General features: G+C 41.4%; 1 protein-coding gene across 11 annotated transcripts in view; it reads right to left on the bottom strand.

Moving 5' to 3' along the window:
- The window catches only part of ATG4A (autophagy related 4A cysteine peptidase), a 66,580-nt gene that overhangs the window by 14,828 nt on the left and 25,925 nt on the right, over nt 1-25,827 (bottom strand). For 5 of the 11 annotated variants that reach the window (XM_016942650.3, XM_016942649.4, NM_001246528.2 and 2 more), the window contains 8 exon segments: nt 13,454-13,564; nt 10,785-10,856; nt 8,281-8,379; nt 5,479-5,580; nt 5,226-5,298; nt 2,467-2,546; nt 1,646-1,833; nt 1,446-1,524 (listed from right to left, as the gene is read on the bottom strand). In XM_016942650.3, the coding sequence (XP_016798139.1) occupies nt 1,446-1,524; nt 1,646-1,833; nt 2,467-2,546; nt 5,226-5,298; nt 5,479-5,580; nt 8,281-8,379; nt 10,785-10,856; nt 13,454-13,564 (804 nt within the window). 11 annotated transcript variants of the gene reach the window in all.

The raw sequence follows: 25,827 nt of genomic DNA, 5'->3' as shown, positions 1-25,827 counted from the left end.
ATTTTGCAGAACTCCAAACACTAGGTTTTATACTTAGAAAAATAAAAGCCTTTACAGGCTCCACATTTTCCATTTAGCTGTAATTCTTGGGCTCAACCAATAGATGGCAGCATTAGAGAGAGCAGAGGCAGCTGTGCAATCCCCACGCCCCGCTCCACACCCCCCAACCTAAAGAGAGGAAGAAGGGGCTGGCAAAGGAAATAGGTATTGGGGTAAAGCAAGGTGCAGCCACCTTTCAGTGACTGTCCTATATGCCTGGCTCTTTGATGAACACTTTACTGTAAGATGACAACAGGGCGAGTCAGGCATTAGCCCTATTTTACATAAAAGGAACCTGAGACTGAATATTGATATCTTTTTCCTGAAGTCACACAGCTAGCAAGTGGGGGATTGTCATGCAAAGCCATGTGTGTCTGTTCCCATCCCACCTCACCTCCCTGAATGTCCAAGAGGAGATGTGTTGGGGAGGATAACTAAGGCCATCTCCGCCCTGTCCTTTGCACGTGCCCTCATGCCATTCCCTTGTAACTCCTGTAGCTCTCCTTTGTCTGTCAACCAATCTGACCTCATAACTTTCTTGAGGCCAAGTCTCAGACCACTCCACCCCTGCAACAGGTGTCCTGTACCAAATTTTCCTGGCCACATCACTCTCTAACTTATGCTCTTCAACACTAACCAGGTGTTTAGGCCCTGGGTATGCAAAGTGTGGTCTGTGGACCAGCAGCATCGGCACCACCTAGTTAGAAATGCAGAAACTCAGGCCGCACCCAAGACCTACTGAACCTGCACTCCAACAGGCTCTCAAGGTGATTCATGTGCATGCTAAAGCTTCAGAAGCACTAGGCTAGCTTACCTTGTGTACCAAGGACCTCAGATGTCTCTGGTCACAGCTAGTGAGTAAAGAGACTGGGTTTCCAGAGGTGCCTTCCTATGCAGGGAATGTTGGGTTGCTTGCTCGGGTCCACATTAAGAGGTTAGTGGTTTTAAGGCTTAGCCCCCATTCTCGGGAAAGGGGTACTTCTGTCTTTGCCTCCTCCAATTCCCATCCTGTCACAGCTCTGAACAATGAGCCAGCAGGCCCTAATAAGAGAGATATTGGCAAAGCCAAGGGATTGAAATTCCACCACCCTGGGCCCCACAGGCAGGAGAGAGACATGCTGGAGCAATGCTATGACCTTGGGGCTATCCAGTGGGAAAGCAATGGAACCATCTTATCAAGAAGCAAGGAAGTAAAGGCATTGAAATTGGACCTGCTTTCCATCAGGCACACAGAAACATCACTCTCCATCAGTTAGGCCGGAGACAGAAGGAGCTGACCAGAGGCCACGGCATTCCTGGGCTAGACGGGAACCCACTAACTGGAATTGCCTGGTCTCCCATGCAAACCTTGTCCCCACGCCCTCCCCTAGCCCACGATGACTTACTTGTGATTCCTCCTTTCTTACCTAAGAATCCTATGAAATAATACGCGTTATTTGGTTTTCCTCCTAATGCCCCTAAAGACTGTGGCATCTTAAAACACTCCTGGAGAGAAAGACAATGCAAGATTCTCAACTCACTTGTGGACTGCTGCTCACGGATCTCTGTGCTGAGATGGCGGTGTGATGGGCAGGCAGCAATGGGCTCAGGGAAAGAAGTGACTTACTTTGAATGCATCAACATAGACAGGATTGATTTGGTTTATGCCCAGGCGAAGGGGCACAATGAGCAGCAGGGGTTTCCAGGCTGAGCAGTAGGCAGAGGTGCCCTTACTCTGGTTTGAAGCAGTTAAAGAATCAGGAGGCCTGTCACCAGGTGTGTCAATACTCAAGGGAAGGACACGGCACATTTTTTCTAGAAATGGAAGAACAGAATATTGGATAAGTAAGGAGTCTTCAGCCCTAGAAGATATTCCAATATCAAAACTAAGGGGAACCTCACATGCCCCCCACCCTGCCTAGAAGGCCCTCTCCTCTGCCACCAGGGCTCAGCTGACTCCCCGCCTGCACAAAGCCCAGGCCATTCCTCTAGGGCTCATGTTCTTCATTCTGGCCACTGGGTACTTGTTTAGCTCCCAATAGGGATTCTGGGCTTATTGGAAGAATCTCATTTCTCAAGTCTGCCAGGGCCTTTGAGACAGGGACTGTATCTTTAGGTTGCTCTCACTCCTCAGTGCAGGAATCACACGCCTGGACAAGGGTGAGCCTCCATGAAAGATCTGTTGGTGGTTGAATAAATTATTATACACACTTTGTGTTTTCTGCAGGGAAGGAGTGTGGTACCTCACTGAGGAGGAGCAAGGCCCCTCTAATGCTGTTCTCCCTCTCAGAAAGCTGAAAAGAAAGAGAATCAGAGCCCTGTGCTCCTCTAAGCTCCCCTGCCCTGGTGGGGAAGACCAGAGAGACTCTCTTGAGCCCCAGAATACTGAATGGTGAGGGAGGAACTCATCACCCATCAGCTGGGAAGTTAAACAGGCTGGTAACTCACTGATATCTTCAATGACCACTGTGTTATCCATTGAAACATAAACAGCCAAGGAATTCCATTCGTCAAATAAAGCAAGTTTTCTGCAAAGCAATGTATAATGAAGTCACAATTTGGGAAGATGGAAATATCAGCAGAAAACAGTACAATTTATGCCCAGTGTTCCTAAAGTCACCAAACACTGAGCCATAGAAAAGCTGGTGTTCAGGTCAGCTCTGGCTTCTTTGCCAGAGCTCTGGGATGCTCCATGTCTAGAGACCTTGAGAATGCCACAGAGTTACTGTATCTGAACCTCAAAAAGAAGTTTCTGCTTTACAACCTGGAGAAGTCTACTTCACAAAATGATGGGACACCTACTGGGGAAAAAAGAAAAGTTACCCATGCATCTGCTCTCAAAGTCCCAAGAGACTTTGTTTTCTTAAATAAAAGACATTCTGACATACTGAATTTTTATTTTACAAAAGGGAAACTGTAAAAAAACTTTTAAAAAGGAAGCTGTCCGTAAAAAATAGATATTTGTTTGGGATCATAGATAATATGGAGAATATGTTCCAGGTAAACCCAGAGATAGAGACAGTGGGTGGAGGGGAAAGAGAGAGAGAGATTACTTCCACTGTTCCCCAGCTGCCCTGAGAGTGCCTCTCAAGTGACATAGGCTGCAGACTGACTCGGGTGCCAAGCTTTACTGGTCAGCAGCTGAAGAGAGCCACCATGCTGAACTGTAGGACTTTATGGTGTATTAGAAAGAAAACCCCTTTAAAAGAGAGATGATCTGAAGTCTATGTAAAGTACCCTGCCTATTTCTCCCTTTCCTTCTTCTTTCCTTGCCAGTTAAGTAAGGCCATGTTTAACCTGGCTACGTCTGGGATGTGTGGGTAAAACCCAGTCTCACTGGACCAAAGAAAACACATTCTCTCTACCAGGTAGCTCCCAGAAAGAGGTTAACTACCATCACCCTTGTATTTCATTCATTTTGATGTATTATCTTTCCCCAGAATAATAACAATAATATAATAATAATAATAATATGCTGTTGTTAATGCTAATGATCATGATGAATTGGAACCCATTTACATTCTTTAAAAAAATCTACACCAGGCGTGGTGGCTCACGCCTGTAATCCCAGCACTTTGGGAGGTTGAGACGGGTGGATCACGAGGTCAGAAGTTCGAGACCAGCCTGGCTAACATAGTGAAACTCCATCTCTACTAAAAATACAAAAATTAGCTGGGTGTGGTAGCAGCCACCTGTAATCCCAGCTACTCGGGAGGCTGAGACAGGAGAATGCTTGACCCTGGGAGGTGGAGGTTACAGTGAGCCGAGATTGTGCCACTGCACTCCAGCCTGGGCGACAGAGTGAGACTCTGTCCTAAAAAAAAAAAAAAAATCTAGGTTTCCACTTTGTTGTTGGTAATCTTAAAATTCAGAAGAAAGAAGCAAATTCTGAGGGATGTTATTTTAACACCAACCATTTCAAGCCGGGTTTTGGGCTCAGCACAGCCATTCTAATCTCTTATACTTTCCACACTACGTTCATACAGTGATTCCTGAAATCCTACCAGATTTTCACTCAGCAGAGTCAGCGATGCCCAAAAGGCACTCTGACTATGGCAAGAGAGCAGCCTCAGAGAGGTTACATTGTTAGGAAGGAGTAAAGTCAATACAGATTTTCCTTGGGTCCCCAAAAAATCCAGGCCACTCTCCTCACAGACACATTCCCAAAGCATTCTAGTTCACTGAAGACTGGTTAGTAATGGAAACAGGGTCCTGTCTGTACTTTGCATGGAATAGGTTCCCCCATAATGCCCAGGAGCTTAATATTCTACACCAAAGGAAGCCAGAAGGTTTCAATCTTCTGATCCCTAAATCTGGCCTCAGATTCTGGCGGCTATTTTCATGTATTCATCGAGCACTTATTGAGTACTTATGCATGCCAGGCAGTTCTATGTGCTAGTGTTACAGAGTGAACAAGATAAATACAACCTCTGCCCTCATGGAGTTTCCATCCAGTGATAGGTTGTTAGGAAGGAGAGTGACAACAGGTAAGGTGGTCTGCAGGTGTAAGTACTAACATCACTCACCCCGTTTGCTTTCAAAAAGTTGGTCCTGACCTCTCCACCTTGCCTCTTGCTGTGGGAGGTGAATTCTGGAATTTAACAAGGCAACTGGAAAAATACCACACTGGGACACCTTGAGTCTGCTATGAGATGACAAACTGATTCCAAGACTTCCCTGGGGTTTGTCGCCCCCAACAGGTGGTGAGTTCCTTGAGGCAAGGACTGTGTCAAGTTTATTTCTGCACCCCCAGAACTTAGCACAGTAAAGGTACACAGAAAATGCTGAATGAACAGGGTTTTTAAATATTATGTAGTGCATGTGGGAGCCCTGTGGGGGTCCATTTCTTGCTTAGGCTGGCTTAGCCTCTACCACTTAGTATGAAACTTTTGGCTTCAAAGGGACCCTCAGGCCAATGGCTCCCAGGCACATGAGCATCAATCTGTAGCATGAGACACTGAATGAGTCCTAGGATACAGCCACATATACTGCTACCAGTGAATATAACTCTGATACACCAAGACAGATATCCATGCTTACACATTTCAAAGAGCCATCTGAGCAAAATGGCAGATATTTGATGGTTTAGTGGGAGGAGTAGCTTAGCGGGATTGCAAGAATACCTCGGTTGATGGGAGGTTTAGTTGTCTAGGGAGGGAAGCATAGGAGACAGCAGAATAAGGCAGATGCCAGACTCTTTTACTTACTTTAACACCTGTGCAACTGTATTTGGTCCAAACCATTCTCCAATTGATTTCCCTTCTCCTACACCCATTTGTGCTGTTTTTAATGTGGAAAAAAATAACATGTTAGCAAAAGATCTTCCAATAAGCCACAAAATCTTAATTTTTTGCATAAATAATTAAGCAGATGGACAACTTAATGGAGCCACATATAAGGCAAGGGAAGAGAAGGAACAGGAATAGGCACTGCCTTTAAACTATTGATTTATGACCTTACCCATTTGATGGATAGAGTAGCAACAATCTTTTCTATCTAAGAAGCACTGTAGGATGCGTTGGTATTCTTTGGGTTGTTCTTTTTGTTTCTCCCAGCTCCAGTCTTTTTAAGAAAAAAAAATGGGTTAGAAACATTTTTATAACTGTTTATTACCTCTCTGCACTTTTATTGTAACTACAAAGTTAGAAGGAAAACAAAGGCACCACATCTAGAAGGCAGGGATGACCAAGTTAGAACATTTCTAAGTATCTTTCATTTTGATGACAAAGACATCTGGAAAGTGATTGCTTTCAAGGACTCAGTGGGTATAAAGTAAAAGCAAAACAAGAAGTTGACCAAGGAACTGACTTAACCCAAGGGCTGGAGCTGGATAAATATTACATAAAAACAATGTCACAAAGGCCTTTCTGGCCAGTTACTCAGTGAACAGGAGGTCACCACAAAGCCCGGCAGTACATCGGTATATAAGCCAGATGCCATAGCATCTCATCTCCACATAGACAGCAATGGCTTTTGCTCTTATATTTTGGCAGCATTGACAAAAGGATCTCACGGGTAAGAAGTGCTATTCTGATATACGACAGTTCACAGGGGAATATACATAGCTCACAACTAAGGAAGCTTAAAAAAATTGCATGCTGTCGTTTTTACACCACCTTTTAAAAAGTCCATGCTGAGCTTTGGGAAAACAAATACCTTTGCTATCAGGTGTTCAATGTTTCCCTAAGACCAATGCCAAAATAACTGCATCTGTACGGATACCATCTGTGCCTTCAGCACAGCCCCCTAAATCCTACAGAGGCCATTCGTAACTTGCTGAGGACAACTGCAAAAACTCTATGTAATCACTGCAATCCTCTCAGCTCTAGAAACGCTGTCTAATGGGACAGATTTTTGAGGCTTAGTTTGCGTCCAAGACAAATTTTTCTCCTGAGGTTTTAAAGAGTTTGAAATAAAGACTGAACTACACTTGAAGCCAAAGGCCATTATCTCCAGACTCTTCAGTTGTCTTTTGCTTCTAGTGTTTCTAAAACCAAAGTTTTTAACTTTGGATCCAGCACAGCCCTCAGAGGGTGAACCACATCCAACTTCTTTTCATTAGCTACCAAATTGTCCAAGTCTGGGGAAATCCTAATTAGCTGGCTGCTAAATAGCACTAAATATTCACTGACGACAATGGCAAGTGAATACTCTACCTTAATTTTAAAATAGCTGAATAGGAAACAATCCAAAAGACATCTTTACAAAATTACTCTTTTAACTCATCTTAGCTACAAGATCTATTTCCAACTTCTTCCTGCTACTTGATTTTGTATTGAAACAATTGAGATTGCTGACTGTGGAGTTTTTTTTTTTTTTTCCAGTTTGCTCCCTACTTCCAGAACTCGCTTCCAAAATAATCATTTTGAAGTGTGTTATAAATGAAAAAAAAATTAAATAGTAAGAATGGATCTACACCAAGAAGCATGTATAAACAAGGAAAATCACTGGACAAGGAGTTGGAATATCTTTATTTTATCCCCAAATCTTTGATTTCTTGCTGTTTTACCCTGGGTAAATCACATCACTTCCCTGAGCCTCGGTTTCCTCATCTGTAAAATGGAAATTATTATACTATCCAGGGGAAGCAGGATATCCCAAACCCTGAAGAGAAGGTAACAAGCCCTGAAACCTCCCTAGGCCCTTCTCCAATCCTCTCTGAAAGCTGTAGCAAAATCTGTGAGTTTGCACAGTGGGAAAAGGAAAACAATGTTTCTATACTTCTGAACCTCAATTAGCAACAGCCAATGAGTTCAGCAGCCCAATCTCATCCAAAGTGTCCTTTCACTCTCTCATCCCCAAGTCCAACTGGACCTTCACCCAAGTGCCTGAACTGGCATCCAGCCAACCCCATCCTTCAGATGCCCATAGGGAAGTATGTACATGTCTTAAGAAAGCAAGACTCAAGAGTTCCAATAACCAGCCAGGCGCGGTAGCTCATGCCTGTAATCCTAGCACTTTGGGAGGCCGAGGCGGGTGGATCCTCTGAGGTCAGGAGTTCGAGATCAGCCTGGCCAACATGGCAAAACACCATCTCTACTAAAAATTCAAAAATCAGCCAGGCGTGGTAGCAGGCACTTATAATCCCAGCTACTCAGGAGGCTGAGGCGGAGAATTGCTTGAACCCGGGGGTCAGAGGTTGCAGTGAGCCGAGATCGCACCACTGCACTGCAGCCTGGGAGACAGAGCGAAACTCCGACTCAAAAAAAAAAAAAAAATAGTTCCAACAACCATTATCAGAAGGCTTTCTTAATTAAATGTCCTCCCAAGGAAGCAAATTTAAAGATTCCTTCATCATCAGCTGGACATCCTTAGTGAACCAAAACCAAAATAGCGCCAGCTCCCTCTATGCTCTTCCTTTAGGTCACTTACATCCTTCACCAGGCAGATATCTTAAACAAGGTCAAGAAACAGACTTAATCACCACACCCTTCTTCCTGCTCCCTTTGTTATCTTGCATTTCTAAGGACTTACTCAAACAATAGCAAAGATGGAAAGGATAAATGACATACCTCCCTCGATGTTCAGTTCTGTCCCAGGAAAATAACTCCCTGGCTTGGTGACTCACAAGGAAACATTAGCTGTTTCCTTCTTATGAGGGGCTTTGTTGACTTGTCAGCCCCACCACTTGAGCTTGCAGAGAGCATTTTAAGACCCTCAAGTTTGTTACTGAGTGTTCCCAAGGCTCAGCATCAAGCTAAATCAACAGCAAGTGATACTGCAGAGGTCTCTGAGAAAGTTTATAAAACAAATTTAACTCACCCCTTCCCAAGTGTCTACAGATAAGGGCTTGAGCCAGCATCATCTGTCCACAGCGTAGCATACATCCCCAACCAGCATCTGATGAAGGGCCCGTTCCACCTGTTGGCAAAATGGAAGGGAATTAATATGGGTTCCTCAAATTGCCCTTTCCTGAAACATCAGCATATTTGGGACTCACACAAGACAGGTAAATATATATACTCTGAAAAGTGAGGTGACAGATACACCCACAGATCAAACAAGATTTGGGTATATGGTTGGAACTTGCAAACATAGTGCTGAGTCAACCAAAACAGGTTCTATGGCCAAACATAAAACAAGCAAATGAACTAAATGTGTCCCTTATGTTTTCTGCTTGAAGACTTCTAGGTATACATGCAATTTTGGTAGGTGACTGCCATGTATGAATACCAACCCTTAGTCCATTCCATGTCATCATCTGCCAGACCCAAACCTTGCCTTGCATAGCTCACTTGCATGGCCCTGAAATTCTCAGGGAAGCCAGTCTTACTTAGATAAAGAACAAATACTACCAAAGGCAATCATCAAAATGGTCAAAGAGATTTGGAAGGCTCATGACTATTCTGAATATACACTATGAAGATCTGAACAGCAAGAAGGACATTGTAAAATAGGGGAAAGATCCCTAGATGAGGCATCAGAAGACCAGTCTCTAGTTATCTAATCTAAATCTCACCTATAGGCTGAGCATAATAGTACATACTCTGCCTACTATCAGTGGGTATTGTAAGAACTGAGAGAATATCTGTGAAAGTGTTCTAGAACCCATAGAGGATGATGCAAATACTTGATGTTTTGAGTATGATCATAATTTAAACCCATATTAATAAATTAGAAATGTATCTTTAAAAGGTATAAAATTAGTTAATAAACGAAATAAGACAATAGGTTCCATTTTAAGAACACCTTATGCAAAGAAAATCCCACATATGAGGCCAGGGTGAGCTCAATATCCTTTTCCAAGGGGCCAATGAAATCAGATAACTTGTATGGCAGAGAGGATATTTTGTTTTCATTGTTTTCTTTTCCCAGTGTGGAAGTGGAAAAATACGCTAAACATGATCTCAGAAGACTAACTTCAAAGGGGGTCATCAACCTTGTAGGACAAGTGGGTCAAGGTGGTCACCCCTTTCTTTTAGTTGTGGGGACTGAAGGAGAGTTACTACAAGAAGATGGGAAGGAGGGAGCCAATTTATGACCTGGAAGGGGTGCCTTTTGGCTCTTGCTAATGCTGGGATTGTTGGCCAGATTAGTATGGAAAAGATGCAATGAGGCCCACATAAAGAAGAGATCATCTATTGCCAAAATATTGGCAGAGTAAAATTAGAAATATTTTCCAGCCTTGCAAAGAGCTCCTCAGCCAGAGAAAGTTAACAGTTCAGAACCACTGGTTACTAAAGATTGTTCTTTTGTTTGTTAGTGACTGGGGTATTTCTGGGGAGAGCAATTAAAAAAAAAAAAAAAAAAGGGCCGGGAGCGGTGGCTCACGCCTATAATCCCAGCACTTTGGGAGGCCGAGGTGGGCGGATCACGAGGTCAGGAGATCGAGACCATCCTGGCTAACACAGTGAAACCCTGTCTCTACTAAAAATACAAAAAATTAGCCGGGCATGTTGGCGGGTGCCTGTAGTCCCAGCTACTCGGGAGGCTGAGGCAGGAGAATGTCGTGAACCCAGGAGGCGGAGCTTGCAATGAGCCGAGATGGTGCCACTGCACTCCAGCCTGGGTGACAGTGCGAGACTCCGTCTCAAAAAAAAAAAAAAAAGAAAGAAAGAAAAGAAAAGTCTGTGTGACCTTCATTTTTGGCACTGAACAGAAAGGTTGATTTCATTCTAGTTTCCTCTTAGAAGAGTAGATTTCACCATTTGTAGGCCCTTTTCCTACAGGGCCATGATACTAGGAAGTGGCCACCCTACTTGCAAATGTGTTGTATATCCTTTATGAAGACAGCATATTCACTTCACCTATTGAGCTGTCCTTTTTTCTAGTTGACAGCTGGTAACAGCCTAGAATTAGTTCCAAGGAAACTACTGTAATTTGTCTCTCAATGGCAAGGTGCTTTCATGTCATAAGGGGGAAAAAAAAATAAATTATTTTCTTTCTTTCAAGACACAATTTTCATTAATAATCATGTAGTTCCATAAAGCAGTGGATTGTAATTTAACAGATATTATACAAATTAAAAGATTATGTGATTTTCCCCCTTAATCTCAAAAGTATAACAAGTAATATCATCTGGTGCCTGAACACTTGGAGGTGGTGTCAAAAGTATACTGTCATAATCCCTCAATGAAATAGAGCCATATGTGAAAGGATACTTTAGCAATGAAACTTTTGGATGAAGTGTAAGATTTACCTAGTCTCCTCAATCAAATTCTTTGCTATAGTGAGCTGTTAATTCTGAGGTTTCTATGAAGTCACTGATAACCTCAGGCAAGCTATCCACAAGGAATAAAGCACAGTAAAACAAATGATTTACCTACCAATTGGTGAAAATTTCCTTCTGTATGTAAACCATAGACGAGCACTTATATCAGACAACAGCTTAGATTTTTCTGTAATTAAATGTAAAATTAAAATTAAATCACCATATCTAAAAATACCCACCTTTACTTCTGAGCCAGCTACTAACTTAATTTCAAATAACCAGTCAATTCCATTATTATGGGGCTAGGTAAATTCACAGGAAACCCATTCTTATTTTAGCCAAATAATTTCAGTATTTCTCCCAACCTATGGTTTGACCAGAGCTATTTGACTGGTATAATGACCTTGGGTAGCTCCTGTCATCTTTTCACTGAGTTCCACAGTCCTGGCAGTTACAAACACTGGGATCATTGCCAAAAGACAAGGAATAAGAAAATTAAGGATCCTAGAGAACCCACTAACAAGACTATCAGCTCCAGCCTGAATGATGGTTGGTTGGATCTTGCATCAGCACCCATCATCCCTTATCTAAAACTAGAGGTTTGGCTGGGCCCAGCGACTCACACCTGTAATCCCAGTGCTTTGGGAAGCTGAGACAGGGAGATCGCTTCAGGCCAGGAATTCAAGACCAGCCTAGGCAACATAGTGAGACCCCATCTCTACAAAAAAAATGAGGTATGAGGATCACTTGAACCCAGGAGTTCGAGATTGCAGTGAGCTATGATCACCACTGTACTCTAGCCTAAGTAACAGAGAGACCCTGTCTCAAGCAAAACAAAATAAAATAAAACAAAACAAAAACTAGGGGTTGGCTTGTTTGTGTGGATGCATGTGTGTCTGTTCATGCACACATGCATGTTTAAATAAAAAGGAAATGTCTTACTAAGCAAATTAGGTATGTAAGAAATGTATCTATAGCAACTAGTGCAACTGGCACTTACAATCTAAATGCATATATAATATCACAAATGTTTTTGTGTCCTTTTTCAAAGCATGCTTTCTTGTATTTTATGACATAAATTTACTTTGATGGGCCACAAATATGGCTTCCACATTTTTATCTGTACTTAGATGTGGCTGTCTTTCTTAGTCACCTCTCTCCCTCTTCTCAACATGTCTGTATTATATTCTGTATAAAACTTATAGTCACTGCACTTAAAAAGAACAAAGGGAAATCTACTTTTAGCCAATAGTTTCTATTTTCTGTCTTCTTTTTCTTTGGAGCAAATCGGAAAGTTGAGCTATCTGTATTTTCCCTCCCTTCCATGCCCCGGTGCCTAGCATATTCAGGGAAGCAGATGTATAATGGTTAAGAGTAAGACACCTGAAGTCATACTTTGCTTGGGTTTGAACCCTGACTCTGCTACTTACCAGCTGTGTAACCTGGTTAACTTAACCTCTCTGAGCTTCAGTTTCCTCATCCATAAATGGGGAGAATTATAGTACCTACTTCATTGAGTTGTGAGTATTCAAGAGATAATACACTTAAAGTGCTTGGATGGTGACTAGTATGCAGTGAACCTATAACAGATGTTAGCTGTTATGTGCTCATCCTCTTAAATGTCCACACCCTCACTCCTGCCTCTGACAGTCTTTATGCCTTCCTGTGTAGCTTTACGCTGGGAAAGTTGTATGGACATTTTAGCAATGATTTCATTTTAAGAGGCGTTTCCCAATTTAACATTTGAATATGAGTGGATTTGGCAACCTGGGGATTCCTGTTGTCATGGAATGCAGAATTAGAAGAGATCCCCTCAAATCCCCTCATTTTAAGTACCACTGAAGGAAGTTAAGATCCAGAAAGAGACAGTGACTTACCTGAGTTAGAAGAGTCTGAATACAAAAGGTCTCCTAATCGCTAGCTCCAGGCTTTCCACTGTTCAGAATTCTCCAATCAAAATAATGAAGCCAGGCTCAGGAGGAGCTCCACAATGCCTAACTTCCTCTCCTGCCTTTTCATCAGCCTCTTCCTGTTCCTTCCTCCACGCTAAGTGAGGGCCTCTGAAGAGGATGTCTCCTCAGAAAGACACAAATCTCAGAGCTGCCTCTTTCCAAGCTCTGGCTTTATCTGGGTGCTGGGCTGTTAGCAGTTTCAGGTTAAAAGGTCTTTCTTTCCCAATCTATAAGAATGTAATGGTAAGGAAGAAAAATTCAAGCCTCCTTTCCATCTAGCTGCAGTGGCTAAAAGTTCTATACAAAATCAGAATAAACTGAGACAGTGCTACGGTCAGCAAAAGATCTAAAACTTAAGAAAAACTTAGGTCTGATATTGTTTCTGAGGTCCATGGGTTGTCTAGAAGTCCTTGGGTGTTTTTATCTAGCCAGACAAGCATGTGAGAGTAATAAATATGTAGACCAGTCACGAAAGGCTAGAGACTGATTAGTGATACCAGGAGTGGGTCCGTGTTTTTTGAAACCCAAGGCTTCTAGAATTTGGGGATTCTCCTTTAAGGAAAAGAATAAAAATATATTACTTGTGCAAATTGTGCAAAAACCTATAACCATGTAAACACACTACTAGGGCCTTTCAGGGCCTTGGAAGGGGCCTGTCCAAGCAAAAGTCCTGAGGCTTAAGCTCCTTTGACTACAAGTTAAATCCACCTCAGAGTAGCATTAACATTGAGCAAGACAATGCTCTGCCAACCCAAGAAGAAAAAGTACAAACCCTGAACCACAGGTGCCTACCTCATCTGGGTTCTTACAGACAAATGCTACCAAATCTTACCTGTTTTAAGGAGATGCTGCTTCCCTAAGATCCATACCAGCTCATCTGTATCTGGATATTCTTCTAGGTAGTCAGTGAAAATAGTAATCTGATCTTCATACTTGGATAAAACTGAAAGAAAAGGAAAGAAACAAGTAAAATTTAATAGAAGGGGCTTATCTTTGTGGTTGACTGATTATTACCTTTGCCCTGAAGGTGAAAGGTCAGCAGCTTGAATCTAATGGAAACAATTCCTTTTCCTTGAGGAACAAACACACTCACAAGACCTCTAAATCCTTTAGTTGAAGGATTTCCTCTTGACCATCTCTTTTGACCTTCCCTTTCTCAAGGTCCCATTTAACACCATCTCTAAACAATCATTTGGCCACAGTTACTTCAAAACATTTTATACCATGGGGCCTTCTTTGTAAATAGCCAATTATCGAGCTTCCTCTACTCTGAGTGTGTTGAGGTGATACAATACCTGCATACCTAACTCCTGCCCATGTCACAGGGAATATCATGAGGTTCGTATTGCGAGGTTTCTAGTGGCCAGTGGCTTGGAAGGTGCTGTGACAAGCCTGAATGTTTGTACAACTGTGTATATGGTAATATTTTAGCTGAAAGGCCAGATGTTTTCACAGTATTTTTATTTGCCATTTTATTCACATATGGCTTCTGCAAAGAAGGATCTTGAAGTTAACAGTAAACATAACTTGTTCTTGGAATTCACAGATGACCATTAAGATATAATAAGAAATATATATTTAGTTTCTATCACTGTTTTCTGGCACAGAGCTCCTAAAACCTTTGTTATGGTGAGTGACAGGGATGCTACGCGCATCTTTTCTTCTGAAATTTGGCCTTTCTCCCTGGTTCCTGACATAGAGCTCCTAGTGAATTTCCTGGGTGATAAGAGCATCTTCCGTTCTAATGAAGTATCTCTTGGTGGGCTTCTGGATGGAGGCTGGTTACCAGAAAAACTAAGCCATGATCAGAAGCTTGGAACTTTCAGTGCCAACCCCCATCTCTTTAAATAAATAAATAAATAATAATAATTTTCTGAGAGAAATTATATTATAAACAGTAAATATATTTCCAAGCTAGTCCACAAAACCTATTTTAATCTGTAACTAGAAAATTTAAATTGATAGTTTATTTCACAGTTTATGGTGCTATATCTATGAGAAAATATATTTCAAGTTCAAAGCTAAGATATTCAACATACACCTCTCAACTCATGGGGGCTCCTCGGCCCCTGTGAGGAAGGGAACACAAAGAAAGTAGGGGGCCATTTGTACAACTACAAGTAGCTGCAGAGATTCTCTAAAAGAAATCCCTTGAAAGGATAAATTGTTTTATTTTATTTTTTGTTTTCTAAGGCCAGGGCATGTTGTTTTCATAGAAATAAATGCTCCTAAATATAAATGAGTCTGTTCTGATTAAAAAAAAATGAGTCTGTTCTGCTCATATAAATATTTTGTTGGAAGTTGAAATTATAATTTGTACAAGTACTTTTAGAAACACAGCTGAGATCGAGACCATCCTGGCCAACATGGTGAAACCCCATCTCTACTAAAAATACAAAAATTAGCTGGGCATGGTGGTGCATGCCTGTAGTCCCAGCTACTCGGGAGGCTGAAGCAGGAGAGTCGCTTGAACCCGGGAGGCCGAGGTTGCAGTGAGCCAAGATCGCGCCACTGCACTCCAGCCTGGTGACACAGTAAGATTCCATCTCAAAAAAAAAAGAAAAAAAAAAGAAAAAGAAAAAGAAACACTGTTAACCAGGGATATTACCTTTCTTAAAATATCTTACAGAATTCCAGTCATTCAAGGATTTAAGTAGCCCTTCTCCTCAATATATTTTAATTATTAAGATGATAGTCTCTGCAGTGTTTCAAATCTAAAGAAGTTAGAAACAGCCATTTTGTTCCCCAGTGAAAATTCATCACTACCAAATCTGACAGGGAGCCTGTGCCATCTTAGCCTCTCTGCTGCTGGCCTCAGCCCCTGGCCCATGCCCAGGAAATACCAGGCTAAAAATGATTATCCAGGTCAGGCCATCCCCCGGAGGTGGTGGACTGAGGCAGGGCAAATCACACTGTGCACCTCCCCACCCTACCCTCTACCCCTCACAGGCAGAAGAAATCAGGTTTAAATGAACATATAGTGTAGCCTAAAAAGAGAAAGAAAATCAGAAAATAAGTAACTTGAGTAGACTGTAGGAAAAGGGCAACCTCTCTGGCATTGCCTTGGTAGGGGTGAGGATGGATGGCATTGGATGAATGTACAGCATGTATGCATATAAGCCTTGGGTCTTTTTTTAGTACTGGCCAAAAAAATACCATTTCTCTATCGCCAACCCTGTCTCAGTGAGTCACTGGCCAGTTATCTCGTCAAATTAGTAAAGCCCTTTAAAGCTTGTGACAACTGCCTTGCTTCATTTGGGATGGCTCTGATCAAAATGGCAGCCAAAGAATTTTACTCTTGCACTTCACCCCCTCTCAGGCCTAGCTAGGCCAGCAAGAAGGTCATTACAGTCTCTATTCTTCTTGATTCTTCTCTTAAAAGATAGACACCCTGAATGCAGTATGTGAGGCCACAGCCATCCTTGAATCGAGGCTACATGTATGGAACAAATGAAAGAACAGAAAATGAAATTAACAGAAGCAAGAAGCAGTGAGATGGGAAGATTATGTACATGGGGGTCTAGGGAGGAAAGAGGAACAGGTCCTACATAGGGAGAACTCATATGAAAAAGCAATCTGGGAAGTGGATGAGGTACAGAAGTAAAATATCATTTCCAATACAATTACTTCTGATTAACAGCAATGCTTTTTGTTTTAAATTTTTCACAAACTACCTTTGTCTTGCCTTTAAAAATAAACAAACCAGATATCAGGCTGATATGAGTTCCCTGCCTTTTCTGTCTGTTTAAAGAGATAGGGACTATACAGGCAGAGCTACAAATCTATAACTTGGTAGACCAAGAATTAGTTTCTACAAGGTCTCAGGGACAACAGGCTTCACCCTGTTCCACTGTACTTTAATAATAATTATTGTACTGAAGTCTCTGCTGGGTTAGTTTAGTGGCCAGCTCATAATTAGACAAAGATTTCCTTAAATTCCTGGAAACAAAAAGCCTCCCAGTTTTGGCCAAGGGACTCTGTGTACATGTTGGGGCATGTCTTCAACACTCAGCCACACAATGTCTTCTGCCTTTGTCTTCACTTTCTGCTTATGCCAAGCTCAAGATCAGCCAGAGTGAGAGCTTAGGACCTATTGAGGTCTTTCCGGAGCATGTGCACAGCCCTATGCATGCGTGTAATCTTGTAGATTCCCAGGAATATGCCCAAGCTTTCCAAAGCCCCAAGGAATCTCATTCCCCAGCTTTTTCTTCAAAGCTTTGTGGTTAGCTGGAAATGTTATCCATTGCTTCAGGCAGCTGAGAAGTTAATTGACTGCCTCTAATCATTTTCCAAAAGAAAGGCCCTGGGGAAAAGGCTTTCTGTAGCTCTGTGTCAGGCCAAATAAAGTCTTACAAGTGGGGGGTCTTCTGGGGGAACTCCAGACAGATCGAATAATGACAATTCTCTAGAAATGAGGCTGTAAAGGAGTCCCAACCCTATTCTGTCTCCTCTGGTGGCTGCCAGGCTGCTGGTTTTCCCTGTGAGTGAAGGCTATTGATTTTGAAGCCAGGGAGAAAGGGATGGGAATAGGGTGAATGAAAATACTAATGCCACAAAGCTCACTTGTAGGGGTGGGTTGCCCCTACACACCTGTGGGTGTTTCTCGTAAGGTGGAACGAGAGACTTGGGAAAGAAAAAGACACAGAGACAAAGTATAGAGAAAGAAATAAGGGGACCCGGGGAACCAGCGTTCAGCATATGGAGGATCCCGCCAGCCTCTGAGTTCCCTTAGTATTTATTGATCATTCGTGGGTGTTTCTCAAAGAGGGGGATGTGTCAGGGTCACAAGACAATTGTGGGGAGAGGGTCAGCAGACAAACACGTGAACAAAGGTCTTTGCATTATAGACAATGTAAAGGATTAAGTGCTGTGCTTTTAGATATGCATACACATAACATCTCAATGCTTTACAAAGCAGTATTGCTGCCCGCAGGTCCCACCTCCAGCCCTAAGGCGGTTTTTCCCTATCTCAGTAGATGGAGCATACAATCCGGTTTTATACCGAGACATTCCATTGCCCAAGGACAGGCAGGAGACAGATGCCTTCCTCTCGTCTCAACTGCAAGAGGCATGCCTTCCTCTTATACTAATCCTCCTCAGCACAGACCCTTTATGGGTGTCGGGCTGGGGGACGGTCAGGTCTTTCCCTTCCCACGAGGCCATATTTCAGACTATCACATGGGGAGAAACCTTGGACAATACCTGGCTTTCCTAGGCAGAGGTCCCTGCGGCCTTCCGCAGTTTTTGTGTCCCTGGGTACTTGAGATTAGGGAGTGGTGATGACTCTTAAGGAGCATGCTGCCTTCAAGCATCTGTTTAACAAAGCACATCTTGCATCGCCCTTAATCCATTCAACTCTGAGTTGACACAGCACATGTTTCAGAGAGCACGGGGTTGGGGGTAAGGTCACAGAATCTCAAGGCAGAAGAATTTTTCTTAGTACATAACAAAATGGAGTCTCCTATGTCTACTTCTTTCTACACAGACACAGTAACAATCTGATCTCTCTTGTTTTCCCCACACTCACTGGTCTTATCAACATGCAGTCGTTTTTCTTGAGTAAATGTTCCCTGGATTGCTGCAAGCCTTTAGTTCATTTCTAGAGTTCTGAAAAATTTGATGCTATTTCTGCCAGTTTTTTCATTGCTATTATGGAGAGAATTTTCAGAGGTACTTACTCTGCCATTTTTGCCAATGTCTTACTTTAATAATATGGCTTCCGGCAATTGACTACATTTCTAAGGGTTATTTGGAAAATTGCAAGTAAATGAGAAAATCACTTTGAAAAACAAATTTTCTGACAGGGCTTAACAAAAACACTTATACCTCATGACATGAATTTCAGTCAATTCATCTTAGATTCTGTGGAGCTTGTGCTAAAGAAAGAAGCACCACAAACTCTCTAAAGTGAAATTAAAAGGCCATAGAATCTCAGGGCCAGGAGGGGTCTGAGATATAGGATAACCTCCTTATAGGTCTTTCAATTCTAACAGCATGCCAGGACACTGCTGGTGCTAAAACAGCCTTCTCAGCAATGCATACATCAAATCACATCTTAAAGAACTTGGGACAACATCCACAGGGGATAGGTATGGTAACAGCTGAATATTCATTCATATTTCATTCCATAAACTTTATAGAGTATACCTATTATGTGTTAAGTATAGAGGGTAAAACATCAGTGAGATACAGTCTCCACCTTCCAAAAGCTTTTTAGTGGAGAGGCTAGGTCTGGAAACAACTAACAGAAGTGCAATAAGTGAAAGGAAAGTGATGTGGAAGACAGGGAAAGAAAAGGAAATAAATACAGTAATTAATTCCAACTGGGGGTGAATAGGCTTTCTACAACCTAGAAAAGGTGGCATCAGAGCTGAGCCTTAATGGAAATAAGATATAAGTGGTAAGGGGGACGGGAGGGAATTCCTGATTGAGGGAACACCGAAAGGGCTTGGCAAGCAACTGAGTGTAGGGTGGGGCAGGGGAGAGTGAGAGAGAGTCAAAAATAACTTGCAGTTTTCAAGTGTTGGTGATGAAACGGTGGCAGAAAACCATGGGGGTGGGTAGGGAGATAATAAGCTTGGTCTAGCCAGAATCTGTTGGACTCAGTGGATTTGTGGACAGGGGTTTAAAAAACAGTGAAGGGAAAGTCAACCTGCACAGGGCTTTTGAAAACAGGCATGGTAGATGGCAGGTTAATTAGCAGGGCCTGGGAAAGCAGGAAGACAGCCAGAAGACCAAGGCTCTGGCCCAGCCTGCAACATGCTTTCATCCCCTTCCTCCTGGGTTCACTTACTCCCCTGTTAGTCCCCAGCTTCTGCTCACCTGTGCACAGGCCTTGCCCCATCTTCATTTGTCTTCCACCCTGTGACCTGCTTTTCTGACAACCAAGAACTTAGAAAACAGAAGATTGGGCAAAAATTCTTAGCATTTCAAGTGGATTTTCACAATCAAAACAGCAAGTTTTCTTGAATTTACTCAGCAAGTCACATCCTAGCAATGCTAGGTTGTCAAATAATGCAAAAGACATGAATGATTTCTCTACAGACTGGTATAAACTTTGACTTCCTAAGACAACAGTGAAATTTTCAAACTTACATTACAGAATCTTAACCAAAGAGTTATCCTTCAGCTAGAGAGGACTTTATGGGATTCTATTTAACTGACTGGTGTTAGCGGTGGTGGAGCAGAGGAGGCTACACCTGATAAATTTCAGGGCAAGTCAGCAAAGTAACCAGTCTGGTTAGCAAGGGACAATTGTTAAGCTATAAGACTCTGGTTTTCAGCTAGAAAAATTAATCAGGCCATAGATAATTTGGCCCCAGAAAATATGACATTTCTTACAGATTTCAGTTAATTCATCCTACTGACATAATGGTAATCCCACTGACAAATGTAATGCAAAATTGGGCTATTTCTGTGTTTCCTTTAAAGTGAGGCTTTTGAAAATCTTATTCCCTTTTTAAGTGTATTTTTCTTGTTGTTTTCACTTAGGGATAAATTGCTGCCTGCTGTCTGCTGAGTGAAATGCATTTGGAAACGTCTATGGGGAAATGAGATTCCATACACAAACTGGTCAGGAATGTACTAACACATAGACCACTGCACCTCTGAATTGCTGCCTCTTTTTGCCTTTGCTAAGATAGCTCTGCTCTTTTTTGATAGATGCCATTTCCAGAAGGATAAAAAGACTAGCTTTGAAAGGAGAGTCTAAATGCCTCTGTGATAACAAGGTGCTGCTCAGAGGATGCCGCCTTTGTAAAGGCTATCGTTTTTGTTGATAAGGCATACAAAAAGGGTAGCACACTGGATGTACTGATGAAGAAAAATATTTGGTTGGCAATATAATTCAAGACTAGAGGCACCTTTTTCACAAACTGAGGTGAGAATCACCTTGATTCTTCAACAGGTTTTGTTGTTTAGAATCAACCTGCTGGTCAGTTGTTACTGGGAAATTGGAGGAAAGCATGATTGAATTCCCAAGGAGGACAGTTTCACATTAGTGCCACTGCCAAGCCATGCAGTGGGTTAAAAGAAAGCTTCCATGGTACTGTATCTTTGATTTTGGACAATAACCAAACTAAAAAGCAACAATACTCAAATACTGAGCTCATGGCTCATTTAGGAATCAAGACACCATGAAAATATTTAATCAAAATGAATAGTGTGTCGACTTATTTTTCTTTAATATCCAGCATGGTGAGGAGAAGGAGGAAAAGGAAAGGGAAAAGGAGGAAATTCCTACATCCCTGTTAGAAATAGCTCTATTCTAGGAGCCCCAAAATTTGTGTTCTAGTCCTGCCCTGCCACTTAATATATGACCTTAGAAAATCTACTGCACTTCTCTGGACCTCAGATTCTCCATCTATAAAATGAGCAGTGTGTTTTCAAACAGCACATCCTAATTTATCAGTGGGTGGTGAAATCTATATAGGGGGTTGCAATCAGCATTTTTAAAAAATGAAATTGAATAGAATAGAAAAGATCAGTATACTGCAGATAAGAAGTATTGTTTCATGAAACTTGTTTGTGTGTATAAAAACCACGTTGCAATGTAAAATGTATTTCTCATTGTGTTGTTATGATAAAAAAAAAAGTTAGAAAGCCACCGGTCCAGACCTACACTGTCCAATACAGTAGCCACTAGTCACATGCAGCTGTTTAATTAAAATTAAAGACAAAAATGCAGTTCCTCAGTCACACTAGCCACATTTCAAGCACTCAATAGCCATGTGTGGTTGGTGGTTACCGTATTGGATAGCACAGATACAGAACAGTTTCAGAATCTCAGAAAAATTTACTGGACGGTTTTATTATAAGGAGTTTTTTATGGTTCTGTAGTACGTGGAGGCAGGATGGGGTGTTAGGAGGAGTACCCCGAGCCCTAGGAAGAGAAGATGTGTTCACTTGTCTCTCTTAAGAGAGTCTGTATGTGAACTTCTAAATAAATGAACCAACAATTATTTATTAAGTTCCAAACTTGGTTCTATGAGGAATACAAAGGAAGCATCCTCATAAACATTCACTGGATGTTAAATGAACCAGTGAAGGCATCATAATATCATAATCGAATTAAAGATAGGAACCTTATGTAAAAGAGTTAATAATAAAGGGTAATGTACAGACAAGTGTTAATAATAACTAAGTGCTGTCAAAATGCACAAAAGGAGGAAATTGAGCACTGGAGTCATCAGGGAAGATTTTAAGGAGGGAGTAGAATTTGGACTGGTCTTTAAATTATTCCTTGAATTTGGGTGAGCAGAGACAAGAGGGGAGAATATTCCAGATGACAGCACCATACATTTACATGCATTGGAGAGTGGGGTAGGTTCTGGGGGATATTGAGAAATGAGATGAAAGAGGTGGCATGGGACTAGATTCTGGAAGGTATAAAGCCAGCCAGTGGAGTCCAACTCTTGGTAAAGCTATTGACAGTTTTCAGAGCACTTTCACATGATTCTGGTGACAGCCCCTTGAGAGGGACAGGGCAGGGACCATTACCTCCATTTTAGAGTTGAGGGAACTGAGTCTCAGAGAGGTGATATGACTTGCCCAAGATCAAATAGCTAGTGAGCAGTATAATCAAGATTCAAACCCAGTTAATATTACTCTTCATCCAGTATTCTTCCCACTATACATTGCTGTTATAAAAAAAAAAAGCTGGATTCTAAGCACAGGAGATAAGGAGACCAATGAGAAAGTCGTTGCAACAATCCAGGCATAAAGTGTTGAAGGCCTGGCCTAAGGCGGCAAGAAACCAGATGCTCTGGTTATATAACACACTATAAAACAAACTGACAATGCAATACCCACTGTTTATAAGGGACAATAAGAACAGACAGTCTGAGGTTAGAACATTATAGTTATGTTTAACTGAAAGTGATCTAAACTACTCCCAGAGGAATAAGTATTAACAATATAATTCACATACTGTGTCTGGATTTTTCCAGACAGCTGAAAGCAATGTTTTGGACACGGTTCCTAAGCAAACAACACTTTATATGTCTATACATTATTATGAGGCACTTCTGTCTTGGTAGTGTTTCTTTCCCCTGTCAATTTCTATTTTCATTTTTCAGAACTAATTGGTCATATAATCTGTTACCTCATCTAGATTTCCAGTGAGAAAAGACAGTGCAAAAACGTAAAAGAGCTAAAGGCCTTAGGGTTTTTCCACACTACTTAGCAAAACTATAGGCTTAGCAATTAATTAGTTAATAATGATTTACTAAGACATGCCATTGCCAGACTAATGTTACAGGATCTCTCTGCTGTTGACAATAAAATGCTAAACATCTTCCATGGGCTTCCAAGACTGTTCCACCTGACAGGAATCAAATATAAACTCATCAACGTGGCACTTAAAGCCCTCTCTAATAAGGCCCACTTCGTAAATTTCCAGTTGTTTCCCATTACTCATTACTCCTTCATAATATCTACTCTTTTCAGTCAAAATAAAACACATGATACGGAGGAGATTCTATCTTTGCTCATTCATGTTCTACTTGCCCTTAAATCCCACCTCAAATGCTCCTTTCTTGATGAATCATTCTTCTTCAGTTTTCCCAACAAGGAGTACTTGCTCCTTCTTCTAAACATCCACAGTCCTTAATTTATACCTCCTTTATGACACTGAGCACTTTCTACTTTAGATTGTTGTTATTTGTGGACATGTTATCTCTCTGCTATTGAAATGAACTCCTTAAAGTCTCAGTCCATGTAATGTTCATCTCTCTATCCCCTACAGCTCTGGTCATAGTGCCTTGCAATAAGTCCTCTCCTAAGGTTTAACGTTTGTTGAATGGATGGGTACAGAAAAAAAAAAAGCCTAAAAGCTGGTTTATATGTCCATCCAAATGTCAATTTAACAATCCTTTACTGAGTACCTACCATGTAACCAGTACTGTGCTAGGCCTTAGCAGTAGCAACATATCTTAGTAATTCTGAGTCTAATGGGAAGAAAGAGAAGGAAGAGTTAATTTTGATGCAGTATGTGATGAGTATCTGTATAGGAGGCTAAGGAAGAATAGAAGAGGGTCATCTAAGTCAATCCGAGGCATAAAGGAGGCTGTGGAAAGAAAGCTGATGGCAGCACTCGACCTTAGAAAATGAGTGAGAGTTAAGCAAATTCATCAGGGAAAGGACATTCCAGACAGAGAAAGCTTGTACCAAATGCAGAAGGCTAAGAGACTGTGGAATTAGTGATGCTGTACGGGGACTGGCAAGGGTTGAGGCTGGAGAGGAAGGTGGAGCCAGGAGATGCTGGCCTTGGCAGCCTTGGTCAGAATTCTGGACTTAAGCCAGACTTCATGGGGCCCCTAAAGGGTTTCGGATACACCCAAAATCCAGTCTGGGTATCCTGCAATTTGCAGAATAGAAGTGGTGCACCAAGTAGTCACCTAGAAAGCAAATCCTAGCTCTTTGAACATTCATCATCAAATTAAATTCTGTTAAAAAAAACAAAGACCGGAAGTGATTCTCTTTGTTGAGGAGGATGGAGGTTCTCTGTCTCACAGCATGTGAAGTGTTACAACACCGGGGGAGAAGTACAGAGTCTTTTCCAGAAACAGTACTCTTTGGAGCACCTTCCCAGTTTTCTCCTCAGTTTACAACCACCTCACCCTCTTCCCATACCACAGGAATTTTCCCCATACCCTTTCAACATCGCACCTCATTAGTAAATGTTGCCAGCAGACATATGATGTTCAAAAATTCTTTACCTTAGAAGTAATGTAAAATTATACTGCCAGAGTTAAGTTTTGGGATTACATAAAATTACACACGTACCTTCACTTTCAAAACAAAAGATGTATTCCAAGTTAATCCTAAGGCACATTTCTGTAATGTGAACTTGATTTTCCAATGTTATTTTATGATCATTTGAGCCACATCGCCCAAGAAAAGACAATTTGACCCCATCCAAAAAAGATACAGCTTGCAATTAAAGGGCTCCTCATCCCTGATGTGCACTGTATGTAGCAGACACCAGGAAAATAAATACCTACTCACAAGTGTGAAAGACCCAGCCCACTGTGTGAAGCAAAAATAGTCTCTAATGTCTGACAGGGAATATGTCCTGCTAAACAAAATACGAACCCATTTTTAATCTCTAATAGTGGCTCTTCATAAAGTGGGTTTTCTTATAAGATGGTTAGCCATCAGTTCCTTCATTAAGACTTTTCTAAGTTAAAACTTTTTTTATCACACCTACCCTAGTGAGTCTACTCCTAGATTTATATCCAATAAAAATGAGTGCTTATGTCCACCAAGAGATATGATCAAAGATGTCCATAGCAATTTTTATTCATGATTTTAAAAACCTAGAAACAACCCAAATGTCCATCAACAGGGAAATGGATTAAAAAATTTGTGGTGTACCATACTTTGGAATGCTACATAGCAATGAAAAGGAACTGAATCTCACAGACATCATGTTAAACAAAAGAAGCCAGATGCAAAATAGTAGATACAGTATGACTCAATTTACATAAAGTTTGAAACCAGGCAAAGCGAATCTATGATGACAGTGGTCAGAACAGGTGTTACATTTGGGAGGTGGTATTACCTGGGAGGAGGCAAGACAGAACCTTCTGAGGGACCAGAAATGTCTATAACTTTCCAGTGTGGAGTTTACACATACATAAAATTTCACTGAACTATGCACTTAAAATTTGTGCATTTTACTGCCGGTAAGAATACCTTAATTAAAGAAAAAAGAAAATGGTAAGTCTCTATACTAGATTTATTTCTGGTATAGACTGTCAAAATTATACTAACCACAATCTCTTATTTATCAGAAGCAGAAACATAGTTCTGAATTTATCCCACCCCTCAGTACACACACACACACACACACACACACACATGCATACATGCACACATGCACACATACACATCAAATCTAAATGCAAGCAGTTAGGGGCCTCAGATATTATCTATAAGGCTAATTTATTAGATTTTTCCATTTATAGCACTGCAGAATGCTACCTATATTTACAGACTTGCTTTGACTACAAATTTATAAATTCATTAATTGTTCTTTTCTACTATAGCATTAGATGATCTTCATCACATAAATACATTAAGTCTGTTAAAAAAATTAATTGAGAGGTCATTAGGCTGAGATGGCTCCAGTGCCTTTGGTTCCTACTTGAGCCAACCAATACCCAAGTCACTGTAAATAGCAAAATGACACTTAATTTTAACCAA

The sequence above is a fragment of the Pan troglodytes genome, chromosome X (assembly GCF_028858775.2).
Source record: "Pan troglodytes isolate AG18354 chromosome X, NHGRI_mPanTro3-v2.0_pri, whole genome shotgun sequence".
In the NCBI taxonomy this organism is placed as follows: domain Eukaryota; kingdom Metazoa; phylum Chordata; class Mammalia; order Primates; family Hominidae; genus Pan; species Pan troglodytes.
This window is presented reverse-complemented; position numbering and strand designations above follow the sequence as displayed.